Source organism: Ovis canadensis, chromosome 9 (assembly GCF_042477335.2).
Source record: "Ovis canadensis isolate MfBH-ARS-UI-01 breed Bighorn chromosome 9, ARS-UI_OviCan_v2, whole genome shotgun sequence".
NCBI classification, from domain to species: Eukaryota; Metazoa; Chordata; class Mammalia; order Artiodactyla; family Bovidae; genus Ovis; species Ovis canadensis.
In genome coordinates, this window is record NC_091253.1 from 14,076,271 (window position 1) to 14,100,476 (window position 24,206).

The window sequence follows — 24,206 nt, forward strand, 5'->3', positions numbered from 1 at the left end:
GCCAAGAATATTAAGTGAAGTCAAATCTTATTCTTTGCACAGAAGGATTTCTATCTGACAGTGTTACCTGATCTTGACACAAAATGGTAGACTGGAATTCAAACATACTTCTGTAGGGCAAACACACAACTTGTAATTGCCATCATGTGTGTGCGTGCTAAGTGGCTTCAGTCGTGTCTGCCTCTTTGCGACCCCATGGACTGTAGCCTGCCAGGCTCCTCTGTCCATGCGATTCCCAGACAAGAATACTGGAGTGGGTTTCCATGCCCTCCTCCAGGGCACCTTCCCGACCCAGAGACTGAACCTGCGTCTCTTGTGTCTCCTGCATTGGCAGGCAGGTTTTTTATCACTTGTGCTACATGGGAAGTCTGTTGCCGTCATGGCCTGCAATTACTTTGTATTTAAACATACTTTGTTGTGTGGAGTCCAGACAAGAGATAACTCATGAAATGCGGTCATTCTTTTTCTCTGCTGTGGACACTGCTGACTTCTGTGTGGAAGTGAACAAAGGTTCTGGAATGGAACAAAATGAGACAAGAGAGCTGGCCACCACCACGGCAGTTAGGGGAAGTCTTCGCACCCTGTTTGGGGCCTTAATTATCCACTTTCTTTTTGTTAAAAGAATCAGGCAACTGCCAGGTCTTCACTTTACTGGTGCTGTGTTTGCTGGGCGCAGCCCTTCTTGCTGCTCTTTGCTGCATCTCCTGCACAGGTAGCCAAGCAGAGTTCATTCCGTGTGATGCAGCTCTTTCCTCTGGTTATGCCCAAGTAGGACTGCATCACACATGTCAGTTGTCTAGAAAGGACCTGAGTCACTGTGACAACTCAAGTTTATAATTGGCATCAACTCCTCAAATCACCTGACTAAATCCAGACCCTTGAAACAGGAATAAACCAGTCCAGCATTAATGGAATTTAGAAAAAGAAAGGTTCTGAAATACTTAATTTGTAAAAAGGACACATGAAATATTCTCTGGAATTAAAATGAGCAGAATTTGTAAAACAAGAAAATGAACTGAGTCTTCTTGCGTCTGTGAAGGGATCGACTCCAAGAAAACAATGCATTGATCACCATTGACAAGAGTTCACGAAAGCAGTAAAATGCTAAAATAAATACTTCTGGATTAACAAAGAAGCAAAACAATAAGCAAACATATGAAATATGAAAAAATAATCTTTGAAAACCTATAAAATGTTTTTAGCTTTATGACAAATTCAAGTAAATTAATAAATGGCAGAGGAGTTGTAAGCGTTCAGAAAATTCAACAAATTAAAGCTCCACAAATTAAAAGCTCAAGATATACACATAGCACCAGATTTTAGACCTCTGTACATTTTGTGGGGATAAATGATCATTTTACTAAGAAAATGTATATGTATATTCTGATTGTGTCAGTCTAAAACACAGCACCATTGTAGGTATTGCACAGGAAAGAAAATGAAGGAGAAAATAAATTTAAAATTAACAACACTTGGAATAAATAAAATGACCTTGGAAATGAAAATAAATAAACTTGGAAGTGAAATATACAGCATCTTTCAACATGAAATAACAAAAGGTTGTACGTATGCACAGCCATGTACATAATACCTGACCATCAGTTCATCCAACTATAATGAAAACCAGTTCAAACCCCGGGTGCATTTGAACAAAGCTGCCTCCATGGAGGCATGCTGCCCACAAGACCACCCTCACAGCTTTTCACAATCTGCCCCAATGGCAGATGTCTGGGGCGGGGTGGGGGCTGGGAGGGTGGACACTCTCGGCATCCCTAGGACCCGCCACTCAGATTTCAACAACATCCTCCTGCCCGGCCCCAGGAAATCATTTTCAACCAACAGTTTCTCAAAATAATGTACGGCCGGGCCATGAAACTACCATTCGGCTGTTTGGTTGGCAATCACACATTTTCGTTCCGGGTCAGAGGATGTGGTCTGGGCAGTGTCTGTGCCCCTGAAGTGCGTGGACTCTCACTCAGTCTCATGGATTTCCTTCACGGCCCTGAACCTCTAGCTGCAGCTTCTGAGAAGCATCATTCTTCCTATAAGCTTCCAGGCTTCAGCTTGTTGATATGCATTTGTGGATACCACACGCTCACCTTCTAGCACAAGGAGGTTTCTTTCCAGTTGCTAGAAGTCCCATCCTTTGTTATGATGGATGGTTCTTAATGTCTGAGAGTCTTGAGGTCAGAAGGCTAATGGACTTGGGCCCAAAGACTCTGCGAGGCCCTTTAAACTTTGAAAGTACTAAAGACAGCGGGTGCCTTCGCCACCAGACACCTCCCAAAAATATCAGCTTTCCGTTTCCCAAATGAGAAACTTGGCAAAGGGGCCGCAGTGCTGGGCCTTGACTTCGCTTCTTCTTTCTTACGCAGGACACACTCATTCTGGTGGGACCGCTTTGACTGGAGCTCATTACACAGGAGCAACAGAATCATTTCAGTAGTTGGCTCTGGTAGGATTTTGGGCTTCCTGATAAGACAGCCTCCTGAGTTTTCTTCCAGAATCTAAATTATGAAGGTCTTATTGCCTATCTATTTCTCTACATAAGTAGAATGGATAAAGGATGGTATAAGAATTCTTAAGCTATAAAAGTAGTCAAAAACATTCAGCAGGAGCAATGCACTATATCAAAAAAGTTAACGAAATTGTCAGCAATGATAGTAAATTTAAATACCAAGGAAACTTCCAGATAAGTCTGAAACGTTAAAATTCAGAAATGAAAGGCCAAATACAAGTTGATAAGACTACAAAACGTACATCACCATCAGTCTACTAAATCATAAGATATCACTTTCTCTTAAAGATGAACAAATGATAAAATGTGCTTGCATATTTCATAGAAAACCCTGAATAAAAATCATAATAATGGTGAAGCAAGACATGGAATGAATTTGGAAAAAATTCTAAAAAGGCTGATATCGCAGTTACTATAGGAATAGGATTTCAATTTTTGTTTTTAATGTCTGGCCTACACCAAAAAAAAAAAAGAAAAAAGAAAAAGTCACCCACGATCACGAGGGTCTGACAGTATTTAGAAAGCTCCAACAGCAAGGAGAGGTGACTGGCATCAAGTCTTCCTGGGGTGTGGTTACTTCCCACCTGTTCGCTGTCGGGCATGTGAAATGGGATACAGGCAATCTTCTGGGTTACATCTTCCACTAGGTCCTGGGGGGCCCTGGGGCCCTGGGGCACCTGGTGAGCCTGGCAAGCCCGGAGCTAATGAAATAAAAGACCCCATCGGAATACAGGTCAACATACAGATCTTCCTCCCTCCCTCCAACCAACATGAGTCATTCAGTGTCAACTGGAGCAACACCAAAGGGCCACAAGGAGCAGGCATGGCTCCGATTTTTGGAGGCTGGCTCATGTTGCGAAGATAATATCACTATTACCTGAAGTCCCAGGAAGACCCGGGCTCCCTGGAAGCCCAATTCCCGGTTCCCCCCTTTCTCCCTTCTGTCCTCGGTAGCCTAAGGAGGAGATAAACAAAAAGAGAGACAAAAAAGTAAGCGTGTTCTCTGATTGATATGCATTCAGGAGATACTTTGAGGTGAACGTGGAAAATATACCCAGTGGAATATCTCCACACATTTATATCTGAAGACTATGCTACAGACACTCAGGACAATACTGGATGCAAAACAACAGTGGCCTGAACAATATCCTAAATTGATACATATTCAAATGTGGAAAGTCACCAGGATTTCTTTTCTATAGCTGACTTTCATTTAACATATGTGAACAATAAGGAAAAGTGTTTGTAGTTAGGTAGGTCATTTGAAAGTACTCTTCCAAATCTCTATTTAAACATTTCTGCAGTAAAATAACATTTACTACCTGGGGTGTATTTAATAGTTCCACCCACTTCCCACTATTACAGAGACCTTGTTAAGCTGACTCTCACTAAGTCATCTCAGTGAGTGCTTAATATCACAGGCTAAAAAATTAGGAAGAAAGAAAAATAACTGAATAAATATGAACTTTTCATTAACAAGGATTAATAACATGGAACATAATTCCAAAAGAAGAACATATCCGCTAAAAGCTATGTATTTAAATTCAATTCTCAGATTTTAATATAATGCAAAATAGATTATTCCACATGAATCTCAGTGCATATGAGGTGTCATAAAACAAGAAAAAATAATTTAGGCATTTGTAAATCACAGTAACATTTATATGTCTCCTGTCAAATGTTAAAATGTATTTGTACAAAGCTCTCATATCATTAGGTTAATACCGGCCTGCTATTAATAGATAAAGGTGTTGAACTGCACAAAGCACATGAGAAATTTTTACTCCAATTTCCTACTAAGATCCCAAGCTCATTCCTTATGAAGTCTTCCCCAAAGCCATAGGGTCTTATTTTATAATTGTTTCACAACAAAATTTCATACAGGAAGGCTAATAAGGTCAGTAACAGCTTCCCCATTTTTCTAGAATAAGTGTTTCACCCCTTCAGGGCAGGCCTCTTCTGAAATTTGGAACAGACTTGAAGGCTGGTCTGTCTGCAAAGAGACATGTGCCTGCATGGCCTGTCGGTGCAGGATGACAGTTTGGTATCAGTGTAGCTTCTGTAGGAAATCAGAAATAAAACAGCAGCAGTGTTCTAACCCAATGTATCTAGAGGGTCTCGTCACTGAAGAACTGTGTTTGTTGTAGTTTTTCAGGTGATAGCCTTGGAGATTTCCATTTTGACTCTCGGGGTTTATTTCTATGTAAGTCAGTGCATTTATATGCATGCTGGAAAAATGAGGTCAGATAAAGAGTGTTACTGGCATTTGGGAAGGATAATTCTTCATGCAGGGCCTTGCAAGCTGTTTGAAGGCCTTATGCGTTTTTTGTCCTGCCCCCTGATTGACCACTGTGTCCTTCGTCATTTTGACACACACACGCCTCCCACTTCCTAAGGCCCCTACTGTTATCAACTCTGAAAAGTCAAATCCGTATCAGTCACATGAACTACTCTGTGGGCCAGTGGGTTACAAATAACAGAAGGTTTCCCTCATTATGAACCAATAACAGCTGAACTTTATAAGGTCAAAAGTAAGAACAATCATTCCCAATACTGTCCCTCCAATGTCGATAGAAGCTAGAAGGCAGGATCTGTTTTCTCCTGCTAACTCCACATCTGCTTAGTGTGGAAGGCTCTTCCTAAAATGGATAAGGCTTTGAAGTGGGCATCCATTCTTGAGGATTTTCACAGAGGTGGGAACTCAGCGTGTGTTTGAGAAAAGTTTAAGTAAAGTTCTTTCAGGATTCCTGATCAAGATGGTGAACTGGAAAGCCCTGAGCTCACCTCCTCCCATAGACACACCAAAACTACAACTGCACATGAAACACCATCTCTGAGGATGGATGGCCTGAAGACAGGAGAACAGATGTTCCACACCCGAGGATCTAAAGGCAAGGCCAGGTCAAGATGGGCGGGAGGCACAGAGAGCGGTCCAGTCAGAGCCACGCCCCTGGCATGCTGACCACAAGGGGAGGGACGCCACAGACGAGAAGCTTACCCCGAGGAGCGGGGGTCCACGTCCCTTGTGGGGCTCGCCAGCCTTGGAGACCTGCCCTGGGAAGACAAATTCCCATAACAGCTGTCTGTGAAAGCCAGCAGGGCCTATCTCCAGGAGGGCCTGAGGGCTGTGGGAAGGCAAGCCTCCATCCTTAAGGGCTCCTGCACAAGCCCACTTGCTCTGAGTCCCAGCACACAAGCAGCAGCTTGAAAAGCACCTGGGTCTGCTTTTCAGGGGCACTGCATCCTTCTACTTTTTAATTCATTCATCCCATTAATTTTTGAGAGTTTGATATTGAAACTCCTACTAAAAATCTTTATCTGTTTAAAAAATAATTGTAATACATAGTGGAACTATATGTAACTTTGTTCTACATTTTCCAAGTCTCCTATAAGTGTTTTATCATATTTTCATAATTTAAAAAATGAAAAAGAAAGGGAAAAAAACACTTTCTAACCTGAAATTGCCAAGACTTTGCTTTTTCTTTTTTAAAATCATGAACAGTGTTGAATATAATTAATTAAGTTTTTTTCTGACTCTATTAATATGATCATAAATAATTTCTTTCCTTTATCTGGTTATGAGGTATATTACATTAGTTGATTTTTAAATGTTAAACCAATTTTGCCTTCCTATAATAAAACTTGATCTTGAAAGAGTAGAAAAATAAAAGCATCTGGGTCATATGAGAAAGTGGTTCACTGACTGATTTTAGAGCCTGTGACAGAGGGGCAGGATGCAGTGGACACCGTTCTGAGGACAGATGTGCTGGTAAGTACTGTGTTCTCTCTCTTTCCATCTACTTGGCAGTGCTGGTGGGCAGTGTTCTGCCACTCCCCATCTGCCTAGCTACAACACTGTGTGCCTCTGCCCAGCATTCCTTGAGGAATTGCCCTGCCCAACGTGTGTGCCCCGGCCAGTCACTCCAAAGCAGCTCCTGTTCCACTCAGTGGGCAACCCCGGATGGCATGGGTGCCCCCCAAAACAATTCCCACTCTTAGAGTCTGGCCCCATATGTCAGTGTGTCTGTCACAGTCACGGCTGGGTCTTGCTAGGGACAAATCCCGCCCATCAGTGCCCCCAACAGCAATCATGACCCAAATACAGCAGGAGGCTGCATAAGTCCCACAGGGGATACCCTGGGAGCACCCTGCTCTGGGGTCCAGGGGGCATCGTGCTCTTGGACCCCACAGTACACCTTCCATGTAAGGCCACTTTTTCAGACCAGGAGATGTAGCTGATAAACCTAATACAGAGAAACAATCACAGGAAGTTAGGCCAGCTGAGGAGATAAAGGAATACCTTCCTCATGAAAGAATAAGATAAACTTCAAAAAGAGAAGTTTTTCTTGAGAAAAATGGAGATAAGCAATTAACCAGATAAAAAGTTCAATGTAATAGTCATAAAGATGCTCACCAAACTTGGGAGAAGAATGGATGAACCCAAGGAGAACTTCAATGAAGAGATAAAAAGTATAAAGAAGAACCGTCACAACTAAAGAACACAATAACTGAAATGAAAACTACTGTAGAGGGAATCTATAGCAGATTAGAGGATGCAAAAGAATGAATCAGTGATTCAGAAGACAGGGTAGTGAAAATCACCCAGTCAGAGCAGGAAAAAAAAAAAAAAGAGTAAAAAACTGAGGACAACACAAAGCTTACTAACATTTACAATATAAGGGCCCCAGAAGGAGAAGAGAGAGAAAGGGCCAGAAAGCCTGCTTAAAGAAATAAAAGCTGAAAACTTCTCTAACCTGGTGAAGGAGACAGACCTCAAAGTCTAGGAAGCATGTGCATGTCTGCTAAATTACTTCAGTTATGCTTGACTCTTTGTGACCCTAGGCACTGTAGCTCACTAGGCTCCTCTGTCCGTGGGATTCTCCAGACAAGAATGCTGGAGTGAGTTGCTGTGCCCTCCCCCAGGGGATCTGCCCAACCCAGGGACTGAACTCACGTCTCTTACATCTCATGCATTGGCAGGCAGGTTCTTTACCCCTAGTGCCACCTGGGAAGCCCCTAGTAAGCATAGAGAGTCCTAAAGAAGATGAACCCAAAGCGATCCACACCAAGACATATTATGAATAAAGATCAAGAGTTAAAGAATCTCAAAAGTAGTAAGGAACAAAAAACTAGTTAAGTACAAGGAAACACCCATAAAAATATCAGTTGATAGAAGAAATGGATGAATTCCTAGACACACACTCTTTCAAGACTGAACCAAGAAGAAATGTTACTTGAATAGACCAATCACTGTTAATGAAATTGAATCAGTGGTTAAAAAAAAAAAAGTGCCACAAAGTTCAGGACTTCACAGGTGAGTTCTAGAAAACTTTTTATGAAGAGTTAACAGTTTTCCTTCTCAAACTATTCCAAAAATTTGAAGAGGAAGAAACACTTCTAAACTCATTCTGTGAAGCATTACTCTGGTCAGAATGAGACAAAGATGCCACAAGGAAAGAAAATTATAGACCAATATCCCCCCAAAAACATAGATGTGAAAACTGCAACAAAATATTAGTGAACTGAATGTAACAAAATATTAAAAGGATCATACATCATGATTGAGTGGGATTTATTCCAGGGATACAGGATGGTTCGATATCCACAAACCAATCAATGTGATCTGTACTGCTGTTTAGCCACTCAGTCATGTCTGACTCTGCAACCCCATGGACTGCAGCACACCAGGCTTCCCTGTCCATCACCAACTCCTGGAGCTTGCTCAAACTCATGTCCATTGAGTCAGCAATGCTATCCAACAGTCTCATCCTCTGTCATCCCCTCTTTCCTGCCTTCAATCTTTCCCAGCATCAGGGTCTTTTCCAATGAGTTGGCTCTTTGCATCAAGTGGCCAAAGTACTGGAGCTTCAGCTTCAGCATCAGTCCTTTCAATGAATATTCAGGACTGATTTCCTTTAGGATGGACTGGTTGGATGTCTTTGCGGTCCAGGGAACTCTCAAGAGTTTTCTCCAACATCACAGTCCAAAAGCATCAATTCTTTGGCACTCACCTTTCTTTATGGTCCAACTCACATCCATACATGACTACTGGAAAAACCATAGCTTTGACTAGATGGACCTTTGTAGGCAAAGTAATGTCTCTGCTTTTTAATATGCTGTCTAGGCTGGTCACAGCTTTTCATTCAAGGAGCAAGCATGTTTTAATTTTATGACTACAGTCATCATCTGCAGAGATTCTGGAGCCCCACCAAATAAAGTCTCTCACTGTTTCTTTTGCTTCCTTATCTATTTGCCATGAAGTGATGGGACCAGATGCCATGATCTTAGTTTTCTGAATGTTGAGCTTTAAGCTAATTTTTTCACTCTCCTCTTTCACTTTTATCAAGAGGCTCTTTAGTTCCTCTTCACTTTCTGCCATAAGGGTGGTGTCCTCTGCATATCTGAGGTTATTGATATTTCTCCTGGCAATCTTGATTCCAGCTTGTGCTTCATCCAGCCTGGCATTTTGCATGATGTACTCTACATATAAGTTAAATAAGCAGGGTGTCAATGGAACCAATCCATTGTTTCATGTCCAATTCTAACTGTTGCTTCTTAACCTGTACACAGATTTCTTAGGAGGCAGGTCAGGTCATCTGGTCTTCCCATCTTTCAGAATTTTCCAGTTTGTTGGGATCTACACAGTCAAAGGCTTTAGTGTAGTCAATAAAGCAGAAGTAGATGTTTCTCTGGAACTCTCTTGCTTTTTCTTTTTTACTTTATTTTACTTTACAATACTGTATTGGTTTTGCCATACATCAACATGAATCCACCACGAGTGTACATGAGTTCCCAATCCTTTTTCTATGATCCAATGGATGTTGGCAATTTGATCTCTGGTTCCTCTGCCTTTTCTAAATCCAGCTTGAACATCTGGAATTTCACAGTTCACACACTGTTGAAGCCTAGCTTGGAGAATTTTGAGTCTAGCTTGGAGAATCAATGTAGTACAAATGAATAAACAAAACTATGCAGAAACAGACTCACAGATACAGGGATCAAATTGGTGTTTGCCAGAAGGTAGGTGAGTGGGAGTTTGGGGGAAATAAATGAAAGGGATTAAGAGAGTCAAATTTCCAGGAATATAATAAATAACTCATGGGAATATAATATATAGCATAGGAAATATGGTCAATAACATTGTGATAACTTTTTACGGTGACAGGTGATTACTAGGCTTGTGACTATAATGTATATAAAGATTGAATCAGTATACTGTACACTTGAAACAAATATAATATTGTATGTCAACTACACTTTAATAAAATTAAAAAATTAAAACCACAAAACAAATAAAACTAAGTAAGTGCTTTCTTATAAAACTCTTCCAAGAGGAAAGATCTAGAAAAATTTGCCTCTCTTAAATAAGAGAGGACCTCAGGAGACCTGAGGTATATGGGACGTCAGCTGGATCATGCTTCCCAGGACTTCTTTGATCCTAATGTGGTACTTGCTTATTCACTCCTGGTGGCAGGAACAAATTAGGCCCTACAGTGAGGACCTAGGTGGGAATGAAAGACACCAGGGAGAGTGCTCCGCTCAGTGCTCAATAGGAAGGCAATGATCAGAAACCCACAGGAGGCCAAAATCTAAAACTGTCTGGAAATGCCTTTGAATTTAAAATGGTGTTGACAATTACCTCTGTAAGGAATTTAGGAAAAATGCAAGTGAGGTGACCCAACTCAGAATCACACTGGCCTCTGTTCTTTCTGTAGGAGGATCAGGGTGCTAAAAGAGGGTCCACAAGTTTCATCATCAGAATCTTGGTAGCAGCAGTACCTCCCCCATTCAAATTATATTGTGAACTTCTAAAATAGTCATATGTGGTTTTACTGCACTTTGTAGATACTGAATCTTTTACAAATTGAAGGTCTGTAGCAACTCTGTGTCAAAAAGTATTGGTGTTGCATTTCAAATTTTCATGATTATTATATTTTTATGGCTTTATAAATGGGACAACAAAATCTCAATGACAGCACATCTGTTTACAACATGGTTTACTGAGCATTTTAAGCCAACTGCTGAGACCTATTGCTCAGAAAAAAAGGATCATTCCAAAATATTACTGTTCATTGACAATGTACCTGGTCACCCAGGAGACCTGACAGAAACATACAACAAGAGTCCTGTTATTTTCATGTAACACATGGACCAAGGAGTCATTTTGATTTTCAAGTCTCATTCTTTAGAAAATATATTCTGTAAGGCTATAGCTGCCATAGACAGTGATTTATCTGATGGATCTGGGGGAAAATAGAAAAACTGCCAGAAAAGATTCATGATCCTAGATGTAAAGAAGAACATTCATGATTCACAGGAAGAGGTCAAAATATCAACATTAACAGGAATTTGGAAGAAGTTGATTTCAACCCTCGTGGATGATGTGGAGGTGGTCAAGCCTTCAGTGGAGGAAGTAACTACAGGTGTAGTGGAAACAGTAAGAGAACTAGAATTAGAAGTGGAGCCTGAAGATGGGATTGAATTGCTGCAATTTCATGATGAAACTTGAATGGAAGAAGGGTTGCTTCTTATGGATGAGCAAAGAAAGCGGTTTCTTGAGATAGGATTTACTCCTGGTAAAGAGGCAGTGAAGCTTTCTGAAAAGACGACAAAGGATTTAGAATAGTGCATAAACTTAGTTGATAAAACAGCAGCAGAATTTTGAGAGGACTGATTCCAACTTCAAGCATGGATTAAAAAAAATACTATCAAACAGCACTGCTATTACAGAAAAATTATTTGCGAAAAGAAGAGTCAGTTGATGCAGCAAAGTTCATCATTGGCTCATTTTTAGAAATTGCCACAGCCACCCCAATCTTCAACAATCTACAGTGGGTCCTACAGTAGGTAGGACCCTGATCAGTCAGCAGCCACCAACATGGAGACAAGACTCTCCACCAGGAAGAAGATTACGAAAAGCTAAAGGCTCAGAGGATGGTTAGCAGATTTCAGTAATGAAATAACTGCTAATTAAAGTATACATGTTGTTTTTTTAGATATAATACTATTGCATCCCCAACAGGCTACAGAATAGTACAAGCACAACCTTCATATCCACTGAGAAACCAGAAAATTCACAAGGCTTGATTCACTGTGATGTCTACTTCCTGGTAATGGCCTGGAACCATCCCATAATATCTGTGGGGCATGCTTGAAGTCTCATGTCAATTTCTCATTGCTCTCCACATGCTCCAGCTTCTCTGATAAGCCAAGAAAATTCTATAAAACCCCTTTAAATTTCTGTCCTTCCCTAAAGATAATGAGACAATAAAAGTCTCATTCTATAGTGCATGTCTCAAACCAAACTATGTCATTTCAAATGAAAATGGGCTTTTTTCTTGAAAAACACTGAAAAAAAAATGTCCCTTTTAGAAATTTCCGAAAAGCCATCATCAAACAGAATTTGCATGTGGGCAGAACACCTGGTGTCTTGCTCCGGCCCACGTTCTGCTTCTTCTGTGCTGGGTTTCTCACTTCAGCTTTCCTCAGACTCAGTCACACTGTGTCAAGAAGAGGACTAATCAGCTGACAGTCTCTGAGCTTTCATGGTCTCTAGGGTAACGGTACTTTTTATAATCATCCATCATGCACGGGGTAACAGTGTTACATGCATATTTTTTCCTTTTTGAGAAAACTTTTAAATTGAGCAGAGCAAAACTTTGAAGTTACTTCATAACTGCATATTCTGAGTACTTCATATCTATTTATCTGCCAGAGAAAAACCCTTCAGTTCCTGTCAGCTATGGTGAGGCACCAAGAATTGACCAGTAACCCTTCTCTTTACTATAATAAGGTTTCCTGGTGTCTTTTGACAGGATTATCAATACAGCCTGACTACAGGCAAATATTTCTTAAAAACAAATCCCATAGTGCAAAGCTTTTTTGGACTGCCTTTCTGGAATGCAAAAGTAGGAAGTCAAGAAATACCTCCAGTAACAGGCAAATTTGGCCTTGGAGTACAAAGCGAAGTAGGTCAAAGGTTAAAAGAGTTTTGCCAAGAGAATGCACTGGTCATAGCAAACACCCTCTTCCAACAACACAAGAGAAGACTCTACACATGGACATCACCAGATGGCCAATACTGAAATCAGATTGATTATATTCTTTGCAGCCAAAGATGGAGAAGCTTTATATAGTCAGCATAAATAAGACCAGGAGCTGACTGTAGCTCAGATCATGAACTCCTTATTGTGAAATTCAGACTCAAATTGAAGAAAGTAGGGAAAAACGCTAGACCACACAGGTATGACCTAAATCAAATCCCTTACGATTATACAGTGGAAATGACAAATAGATTCAAGGGACTAGATCTGATAAACTGCCTGAAGAACTATGGACAGAGGTTCATGACATTGTACAGGAGGCAGTGATCAGGACCATCCCCCAAAATAAGAAATGCAATAGGCAAAATGGTTGTCTGAGGAGGCCTTAAAAGTAGCTGTGAAAAGAAGAGAAGTGAAAGTCAAGGAGAGAAGGAACAATATACTCATTTGAATGCAGAGTTCCAAACAATAACAAGGAGAGATAAGAAAGCCTTCCTCAGTGATCAATACAAAGAAATAAAGGAAAAAAATAGAATGGGAAACACTAGAGATCTCTTCAAGAAAATCAGAGATACCAAGGGAATATTTCATGCAAAGATGAGCACAATAAAGGACAGAAATGGTATGGACCTACCAGAAGCAGGAGATATTAAGAAAAGGTGGCAAGAATACACAGAGGAACTATATAAAAAAGATCTTCATGACTCAGATAACCACGATGGTGTGATCACTCACCTAGAATTGGACATCTTGCAATGTGAAGTCAAGTGGGCCTTAAGAAGCATCACTACGAACAAAGCTAGTGGAGGTGATGGAATTCCAGTTGAGCTATTTCAAATCCTAAAAGATGATGCTGTGAAAGGGCTGCACTCAATATGCCAGCACATTTGGAAAACTCAGCAGTGGCCACAGGACTGGAAAAGTTTAGTTTTCATTCCAATCCCAAAGAAGGGCAATGCCAAAGAATGCTCAAACTACCACAAAATTGCACTTATCTCACATGCTACCAAAATAATGCTCAAAATTCTCCAAGCCAGGCTTCAACAGTTCATGAACTGTGAAATTCCAGATGTTCAAGCTGAATTTAGAAAAAGCAGAGGAACCAGAGATCAAATTGCCAACATCTGTTGGATCATGAAAAAAGCAAGAGAGTTCCAGAAAAACACCTATTTCTGTTTTATTGACTAGGCCAAAGCCTTTGACTGTGTGGATCACAACAAACTGTGGAAAATTCTGAAAGAGATGGGAATACCAGATTACCTTACCTGTTTCCTAAGAAATCTCTATGCAGGCCAAGAAGTAACAGAAACAGACATGGAACAACAGACTCATTCCAAATTGGGAAAGGAGTACGTCAAGGCTGTATATTGTCTCCCTGCTTATTTAACTTCTATGCAGAGTACATCATGAGAAAAGCCAGGCTGGATGAAGCACAAGCTGGAATCAAGATTGCCAGGAGAAACATCAATAACCTCAGATATGCAGATGACACCACCCTTATGGCAGAAAGTGAAGAAGAACTAAAGAGCCTCTTGATGAAAGTGAAAGAGGAGAGTGAAAAAGTTGGCTTAACATTCAGAAAACTAAGATCATGGCATCTGGTCCCATCACTTCATGGCAAATAGATGGAGAAACAGTAGAAACAGTGGCTGACTTTATTTTTTGGGGCTTCAAAATCACCGAAGATGGTGATTGCAACCATGAAATTAAAAGTCGGTTACTCTTTGGAAGGAAAGTTATGACCAACCTAGACAGCAGAGACATTACTTTGTCAACAAAGGTCCATCTAGTCAAGGCTATGGTTTTCGCAGTAGTCATATATCGATGTGAGAGTTGGATTATAAAGAAAGCTGAGTGCTGAGGAATTGATGCTTTTGAACTATAATGTTGGAGAAGACTCTTGAGAGTCCCTTGGACTGCAAAGCGATCCAACCAGTCCATCCTAAAGGATATCAGTCCTGGGTGTTCATTGGAAGGACTGATGCTAAAGCTGAAACTCCAATACTTTGGCCACCTGATGTGAAGAGCTGACTCATTTGAAAAGACTCTGTTGCTGGGAAAAATAGGAGGCAGGAGGAGAAGGGGAAACGGAGGATGAGATGGTTGGATGGCATCACTGACTCAATGGACATGAGTTTGAGTAAGCTCTGGGAGTTGGTGATGGACAAGGAAGCCTGGTGTGCTGCAGTCCATGGGGTTGCAGAGTCAGACATGATTGAGCAACTGAATTGAACTGAACTGAAACTGAGATACTGTGCAAATTTTGAGTAGACATCTGAGTTAATAAGGATAAATAAGCACAGATTATTGCTGTTATTATCATAGCAAAATTATTAAATATATTTAGATTAGCAGATATGATCAGGTTTAAATTTGAATGAATAGTTAAAAATCTATTTCTGACATGTCAAATATTAATAAGATATCCTGTATTAAATGTATAGTACATACAAATTTATATAATATATACCAAATATATATAATCTATATACATATTTTGTATGTATGAATACATGTTTTTAATATGTATTCTGGAGAAGGAAATGATGTTGCAAAAGAGTTGGATATGACTTAGTGAATAACAAAAATTGCATATTAATATACATAGCTTATGACTTAACTGTGATTAGCATGTTATGAATACTGAGAGTGAAATAGTTGGTAAACAAATATTGTCCTTCAAGACTTACCTTGGGGTCCAGGGTCTCCTGGAGGTCCAGGTAACCCATCCTTGCCTGGAGGCCCAGGCCTCCCATGAGCTTGAGCAGCCAGCATTGCTGCTGGGAGCTTGAGCTGGGATAGGAACACGGCCATCCTCTCTTCATTGATGAAAGGAAAAATAATACATCATGTTACAGACACACATTTTATGTCAAAAGTTTTCAAATTTGTTTCTCATGAAATTCGACAAAAATTGACTTGGTTTTCAATTTACGCACATCTAGTTTACCAACTGGTCTGACTGCTAAGAGATTTTTTGATTGTTCAAGTAAAACAATTGTACAAGGTTGCTTCAACATGAAGACAGATAAGTTGTGACGATGAGAGGCTCTGAGGACCTTCAGCAGTTCAGAGATGTCGCTAACCTAGTGGGCAACATCCTAGAGTCTGATTAACCTCTGTGATGACTTGTAGAGAGAGCTCAGGTTCGTATTTAAAAAATGGTTGTTATAATAAATGTAAGCCTCTTTCCAGCAATGCTGTGGATGTACCTGTGGTGATTTAAAGTATGCTGATAAGGTCTTTGACAGTCCCTTCCAAGTGGAATTAGATGGAGCCTAATCCTTCTATTATGAACTGTGGGCTGGACTTCCTTTTACTTTTAATGAATAAGAAAAAGGCAAGTAGGAAGACTAATTCATAAAGGCTTGTGACCTCCTGGCAGTTCTCTCTTAGCTTCTCATTCTGTAGGGAAGCCAGCTGCCACATCCTGAGGACACAAGCAGACTTACATAGGGGTGAACTGAAGCCATCGGCCGACAGCCACATGAGTGAGGCTGGATGTGGCTCTCCCAGCCCCAGCCAAGCCCTCAGGGGACGTCAGCTGGCACTCTGAACATAATTCATGACAGACTGAGTCAGAACCACACAACTAAGCAACTCTGGAAGTCCCCGACCCAGAAAAAATGTGTGATGATAACCACTGTTGTTTTAAGCCACTGACGTTTTGAGAAACTTTCTTATGCAGTGGTAGGTGACATTATAGCACTGAACAAAACTGCATTACTGGACTTCCCTGGTGGCACAGTCGATAAGAGCCCACATGCCAATGTAGGGGACGGGGTTCAACCCCTGGTCCAGGAAGATTTTACAAACTGTGGAGCAACTAAGCCCGTGCACCACAACTACTGAACCTGGGCTCTAGACCTCTTGAGCTGCAGCTACTGGGCCCGCAAGCCACAGCTAACGAGCCCCTGTGTCGCAGCTACTGAACCTACGAACCTAGAGCCTGTGCTCAGCAACAAGAGGGGCCACGGCAATGAGAAGCCTGAGCACTGCAGGAAGAGTAGCCCCTGCTCTCCGCAACTAGGGAGGGCCCATGGGCAGCACCCAAGACCCAGCGCAGCCACAAATCAACAAATACAGCAGTGTGCACAGGTCAGAAAGCCACATTACTGACAAAGAGGTTTATTTATTGAAAGGATGCCCATCATAGTGATTTCATGGCACTGTTTAATTTCTGCTGCTGCTGCTGCTAAGTCGCTTCAGTCGTGTCTGACTCTGTGTGACCCCATAGACGGCAGCCCACCAGGCTTCCCCGTCCCTGGGATTCTCCAGGCAAGAACACTGGAGTGGGTTGCCATTTCCTTCTCCAATGCATGAAAGTGAAAAGTGAAAGTGAAGTCGCTCAGTTGTGTCTGACTCTTCGCGACCTCATGGACTGCAGCCCATCAGGCTCCTCCATCCATGGGATTTTCCAGGCAAGAGTACTGAAGTGGGGTGCCATCGCCTTCTTCAGTTTAATTTCTAAGCTGGGCTAATGTTTTACTTTGTCGAAAACTAATGTATACTTTAAAACTAAAATGTCTTATGATACACCCTCATTCTTATTTTTTTGTTTTTTTTCTGGTTTGATTTTCAGTTAGTTCCATTATCCAGCCTAAGTCTCAATAGGAAGGATATCTCATTTGGCCAAAGGAACAAATACAGCATTGGTGCCGAGAAGCATGTGCCCAGGGAATGCCAACTGGAGACAGTGAAAACAGCAAAAAGCCTCTGTACATTTCTGTGAGCCTCAAGAAGATGCTGAAACTGAGAACGCACAAGTTGCAGGAAGATGACAAGTTATTCAGAACATTGAAACATCTTTTGCCAGTGTTGAGTGATGTGACCGTTATGCACTGAATACATCCTAAATCTTCTCAAGGACACAGCACTGTCCTACGCTCATCTACCAGGCTGCCTGTCATTGGGACCTAAACAGAGAGGCAAGGGAGGGCAGTGAGGACTGTGCCTGAGTGCTGCCTCCAGAGAGCTTGGCTGGCGGGTCATGAGAGTATCCTCACGGGTGGAGTCAAACATCAATACACTACTGCATGTAAAATGAACAACCATGGACCTACAGTATAGCATAGGAACTCTGCTCAATATTCTCGAACAATCTAAACAGGAAAAGAATCTGAAAAAGAACAGACACATGTATACATGCACATGTACAACTGAACCACTTCACTGCACGCCTGAAACTAACACAACAGCTTTGATCAACTATATGCTCCAATATAAGATAAAAAGCTAAATGTCAGCAAAAAAGTGGCTATACAATGTAGACTATGGGGATGTTAATAACTCTTAATATTTAAACAATTTGAAAAATGATGAACTTCAAAACAGGTAAATTTGAAAATATAAATAAGAATTTTCACTCTAGAATTCCTAAACGTCATATTATGAAACATTAAATTAAATGAAATGTTCTCCATAAACAGGGCCTAACATTTTCTGTATTCAGTGCTCTTGTTGTGGGATCATGGAGATAGCTTGAGAGATGATCATTTCAGTAACAACTATTATCCATGTTTTTATAAGTCCCATGCACTATAATGATTTTCTGCTGATAAGCTTTATTTTATGACTAGAAATCTGTCATATATTCTCAGAATTATTTTTCTAATAATCAAGTCACAGTTATACTTGTTCTTGGTTATTAATATCACATAGACCATTGTTTAAATTTCACCTCAGAAGCATATTCAATATTTTACCACTATGTCATTGGGAAGATCCCCTGGAGAAGGGAACAGCTACCTACTCCGGTATTCTTGCGAGGAGAAATCCATGGACAGAGGAGCCTGCTAGGCTATAGTCCATAGTGTCTCAGAGTCAGACATAACTGAGTGACTAATACCCTTACAAAGCTCATATTTAACAAATCTAACATATACACAACTAGATTTAAAACAGAAAACTGGAGGAGGGCATGTCCTTGCTATGGCAAAAAGAAACAGTATTCTTTTCACGTATTTTCTTTAAAAAGCAAATTTAAATGATTTCATTTGTGAAACTAACCACAATTTTTTGAAGATATAGCTAATAAGTATTAAGAAATGAATCTTTCATGTGAAAAATTCCAGAAAAGTGTTTTATTGATTACATTAGTGATAATTTTGTAAGTAAGGACAAAATGACTGTAACACATTAGAATCCATAGCTGCCAACTGGGAAAAACAAGGGCCAAATCATAGAGACCTGTAAAGAGGTACCTCAACTTTTTCCAGACTTTTCACTCAGTGTAGTTTTATTTGAACTTGAAAGATACTTTTCACTTAAACAGATATGTCTGTTTCATAAATTTTTGATGAAGTTACTCTTGAGAGTAACCTATTTTTCAACGAGCTTTCAATAAAAACTTTTGTTTAAAAAATGTAGGTCCGTACACTGTTTAGGAAATAAAGCAAAATTATTTTCAAATAGAATTATTAAAGAAAAAACCCCAACAAATGTGGAGTATTAGCTGTGCTTATCAAAAGAGTAATCACCCTACACTCACATTCTGAAATCAAGAAGAAGCCAGAATGGAAACAGGACAGTGTCCACAGGACCAGAATCTCCAGTGAAGATTTACTGACTGTGATGATGGGGACCGATGAGGACTGATAGCTCATCTCCAAAAGTGACATTAAGTCACTGACTTTCCAGTAACACTTTTCATTACCTTTCTATCTGAGGCATGTTTGCTTGATGTGAATACATCTGTTTGAGTAACTGTATATAAAACAAATTTGCAAATCATCCCATCCCATTGAATATAGATAGAATATCTTTACATTAATTGTAAACTGAGTATTTTATAAAAATATGAAATTCACTGTTTACAGCTTGAAACTTTGCTTATTAGTTATTGTTTTGCACTTAAAAGATATATACTTCAGTACAATTTTTCTTAATTTGAGACATACCTCTTTGAATGCCTTCAATGTCTAAACAAAATATTCCTATCACTACGTTTTCCTCTTTAACATATGAATTGAATTTACAAGCACTTTGCTTTTGGTGCTTTTAAATATTTTCAGCAAAACAGTTTTTAAAAAAAATTTTAAATTAATTTAATTTAATTGGAGGCTAATTACTGTACAATATTGTGGTGGCTTTTGCCATATGTCAATATGAATCGGCCACGGGTGTATATATGTCCTCCCCTGATCCTGAACACCCATCCCAACTCCATCTCCACCTCATCCCAATGTATTTTATTATTTTTTTATTGAAAGATAATTGCTTTACAGAATTTTGCTGTTTTCTGTCAAACGTCAACATGAATCAGCCATAGGTATACATATATCCCCTCCCTTTTGAAACTCCCTCCGCTCTCCCACCCTGTCTCACCCCGCTAGGTTGATACAGAGCCCCTGTTTGAGTTTCCTCAGCCGTACAGCAAATTCCTGTTGCCTATCTAATTTACATATGGTAATGTAAGTTTCCATGTTGACTCTTTCCATACATCTCACCCTTTCCTTCCCTCTCCCCATGTCCATAAGTATATTCTCTATGTCTGCTTCTCCCCTGTTGTATTCTAACACATATATACGGAATCTAGAAAAATGGTACGGAAGAATTTATTTACAGGGCAACAATATTTTTTAAATAATTACTTCTAGCTGTAAATTATCTAGCTTTAAGATACACTCAGGAACAGTCATTTAGCATAAGAGTAATTACTTCCTCTGAACCATACTCTAGTGCTCTATAATTTTAAATAATACATTTCTGAGCCAGTAAATAAATTATAAAGACCTGTATTCTTAATTGTTTTTCCTCTGTTTTCACGGATCTTTGGTCAATAAACTGTTTTTGGCTACGCTTTCTAATGAGGCAGGAAACTAAAGAGTCTGGATAGGAGCTTGCATAAAGCAGACACACAGAGGCCATCTGCCAAAGCAAACCCACAGCAGTCACAGCAGTCATTCTAACAGATGAGACCGGGGCGGGCCTTCCTTGGAGAAAGGGCTTGTTAATATCAAGCAGACATGGATATTAATGTGGTGATAAAGTACATCAGACAGAGATGGAAGGGACATTCAGACATCATCCAACCCATGGCCTACCTTCTATTTCACAGATAGAATTTGTAAATATTTTCAAAGAGAGACTCATCTTTTTCTCCTAAAGCCCATTCAAATGTTTAATTGCCCATTTTCTTGATAGAGCTTCAACTTATTTTCTTTTGTTACTCCATTATGGAAACAGAGACTAGTTACTGGGTGATTTCCCTTGGGAAATCAGTCATTAATTTGATAATATTGTTATGTGTTGGCCTTCAGGTTAACTTTTACTCATAGGCTTGGCAATCTGTTCTGTAAATCACTTTTTTGGTTCTACTATTCTGGGCCTTTCCATATATCTCTTGAATGTGGAAACCAAAATTAAATAGTTATCTCCTAATGAATAAAAATATCAGAAGAGCAATTTCCTTTCATATCTTAAGAATGATGTTCCAGTTTCATATTAACTGTTAATTCAGCAGCATCATTTGGTGGCTTCACATTTGCTTAGGTTGCTCATCATGACTCAAGGGTTGCTACTGCTACATCTAACTCTGGCTCGATCTAATCCTTTGTTACCTTTGTTGCTTTGAAATGTTATTATGAGTAAAGACACATGTGTCTGCTTTAACTCCTTGTTATATCCCTACAAAAACAATAGTAAATTATTTTTAAAGGCATAAAACCATGAGAATAGGAGAATAACATCATGAAAGGAGATGACATTAAACTGTAGAAGCTCTCAGATGGTGGAGTGTGGATAACTTCGCAGACTCACAAAAACCAAATCTTTACACTGGAAGCTGAGGGACAGCCTGTGTCAAACCATAAAATCTTTAAAATATTCAGAATTGACTGCATGAGTTACATATGGAAGTGAGGGTGAAGGAGGGGAACTGAAATGGGGGAGACTGGTTGGAAGCCTGTTTAGGAAATGGTCATAAAATCCCTTTCTCTGCTTGTGCAGCTGGCTCACTGCCCCTTCCCAATTTCAGCCTGAAGGTTTATTATCTGAGAAGCGTAAACAGACCATCTCTGCATGGAAAACCACAGACTGTGTTGAGACCCAGGCTTCCAGACTGAGAAAAAGGAGAAGAGATGGAAACTGCAATGCTTGGAGCTGAGGCCCCAGCAGGAGTCTTCTACCCTTCTCCCCAGATGGTAGCAGCCAGGCTGGTAATGCAAGTGTTTCCTCTGGGGAATCTGATCAGAATGAGACTTCAAGACACTGAAGTTGAGGGTCCTTCAATTAAAAAAAAAAAAAAACCAACTAGACTACCTACAATAAAGCTCATGGTTGGCAATCCCATCATTCACTCCTAATAGTCCATCAGTTTTTTCTAGAGCCCATGCTTTTGCATGATCAGATAGCCAAGGATGACTGGCACTGAGGAAACCCTCTAAGTTGTGTGGTAGACTTAAGCAAACTGAAAGAAGCAGAGTGCAAGAAACAGAGACTATGATGTGGCAAATACTTTTTAAAATTACATCTCCAATTATGTCTACCTATGAGATGATATGCATATATACAAATTTGTTGTTGTGGTTCAGTCCCTGAGTTGTGTCCGACTCTTTGTGACCGCATAAACTGCAGCACACCAGGCTTCCTTGTCCTTCTCTATCTCCTAGAGTTTGCTCAAACTCAAGTCCATTGAGTCAGTGATGCTATCTAACCATCTCATCCTCTGTCATCCCGTTCTCTTGCCCTCAGATTTTCTCAGCATTAGGGTCTTTTCCAATGAGTCAGCTCTTTGCAACATACGACCAAAGTATTGGAGCTTCAACTTCAACATCAGTACTTCCAATGAAAATTCAGGACTGATTTCCTTTGGGATTGACTGGCTTGATCTTCTTGCAGTCCAAGGGACTCTCAAGAGCCTTCTCCAGCACCACAGTTCAAAAGCATCAATTCTTCGGCACTCAGCTTTCTTTATGGTCCAACTCACACCCATACATGACTACTGGAAAAACCATAGCTTAGACTATACAGACCTTTGTGGGCAAAGTGATATCTTTGCTTTTTAATACGCTGTCTAGGTTTGTAATAGTTTTTCTTCAAAGGAGCAAGCACCTTTTAATTTCATGACTGCAGTCACTGTCTGCAGTGATTTTCACTTCAGTTCAGTCACTCAGTCGTCTCCAACTCTTTGTGACCCCATGAACCGCAGCGCACCAGGCCTCCCTGTCCATCACCAACTCCCGGAGTTTACCCAAACTCATGTCCATTGAGTCAGTGATGCAATCTAACCATCTCATCCTCTGTCGTCCCCTTCTCCTCTTTCCCTCAATCTTTCCCAGCATCAGGGTCTTTTGAAATGAGTCAGCTCTTAGCATCAGGTGGCCAAAATGTTGGAGTTTCAGCTTCATCAGTCCTTCCAATGAACACCCAGGACTGATATCCTTTAGGATGGACTGGTTGGATCTCCTTGAAGTCCAACACCACAGTTCAAAAGCATCAATTCTTCAGTGCTCAGCTTTCTTTATAGTCCAACTTTCACATCCATTCATGACTATTGGAAAAACCATAGCCTTGACTAGACGGAACTTTGTTGACAAAGTAATGTCTCTGCTTTTTAATATGCTGTCTAGGTTGGTCATAACTTTCCTTCCAAGGAGTAAGCAGTGATTTTGGAGCCCAAGAAAATAAAATCTGTTACTGTTTCCATTGTTTCCCCATCTACTTGCCATGAAGTGATGGAACTGGATGCCATGATCTTATTTTTTGAATGCTGAAATCTAAGCAAGCTTTTTCACTCTCCTCTTTCACCTTCATCAAGAGACTCTTTAGCTCCTATTTGCTTTCTGCCACTAGAGTGGTTATCATATGCTTCTCTGAGGTTGTTGATATTTCTCCTGGCAATCTTAATTCCAGCTTGTGAGTCATCTAGCCCAGCATTTCATGTGATGTAGTCTGCAAATAAGTTAAATAAGCAGGGTGACAATATACAGACTTGATGTTCTCCTTTCCCAATTTGGAACCAGTCCATTGTTCCATGCCCAGTTCTAACTGTTGCTTCTTCTCCTTTATACAAGTTCCTCAGGAAGCAAGTAAGGTGGTCTGGTCTTCAAAAACTTTCCAGTTTGTTGTAACCCACACAAAGGCTTTACTATAGTCACTGAGGCAGATGCTTTTTTTGGCATTCTCATGCTTTTTCTATGATCCAGTGGATATTGGCAACTTGATCCCTGGTTCCTCTGCCTTTTCTGAATCCAGCTTGTACACCTGGAAGTTCTCAGTTCATGTATTGTTGAAGCCAAGCTTGAAAGATTTTGAGCATTATCTTGCTGCTGCTGCTGCTGCTGCTAAGTAGTTTCAGTTGTGTCCGACTCTGTATGACCCCATAGACAGAAGCCCACCAGGCTCCCCCGTCCCTTGGATTCTCCAGGCAAGAACACTGGAGTGGGTTGCCATTTCCTTCTCCAATGCATGAAAGTGAAAAGTGAAAGGGAAGTCTCTCAGTCATGTCTGACTCTTCGCGACCCCACGGACTGCAGCCTACCAGGCTCCTCCGCCCATGGGATTTTCCAGGCAAGAGGACTGGAGTGGGGTGCCCTTGCTTTCTCCAGTTACCTTGCTAGCATGTCACATGAGCACAATTGTACAGTAGTTTGAAGATTCTTCGGCATTGCCTTTCTTTGAGATTGGAATGTAAACTGACCTTT

At 40.5% G+C, this 24,206-nt stretch overlaps 1 protein-coding gene across 1 annotated transcript in view; it reads right to left on the bottom strand.

Annotated features, from left to right (window-relative positions):
• Positions 1-947: 947 nt before the first annotated feature.
• The window catches only part of COL19A1 (collagen type XIX alpha 1 chain), a 474,185-nt gene continuing 450,926 nt past the window's right edge, over positions 948-24,206 (bottom strand). Inside the window, exons 49-51 of the mRNA XM_069599490.1 lie at positions 15,252-15,380; positions 3,396-3,473; positions 948-3,219 (exon numbers count right to left, since the gene is read on the bottom strand). Coding sequence (XP_069455591.1) covers positions 3,092-3,219; positions 3,396-3,473; positions 15,252-15,380 — 335 coding nt within the window. The 3' untranslated portion in view covers positions 948-3,091. The remainder of the gene's footprint in view (positions 3,220-3,395; positions 3,474-15,251; positions 15,381-24,206) is intronic.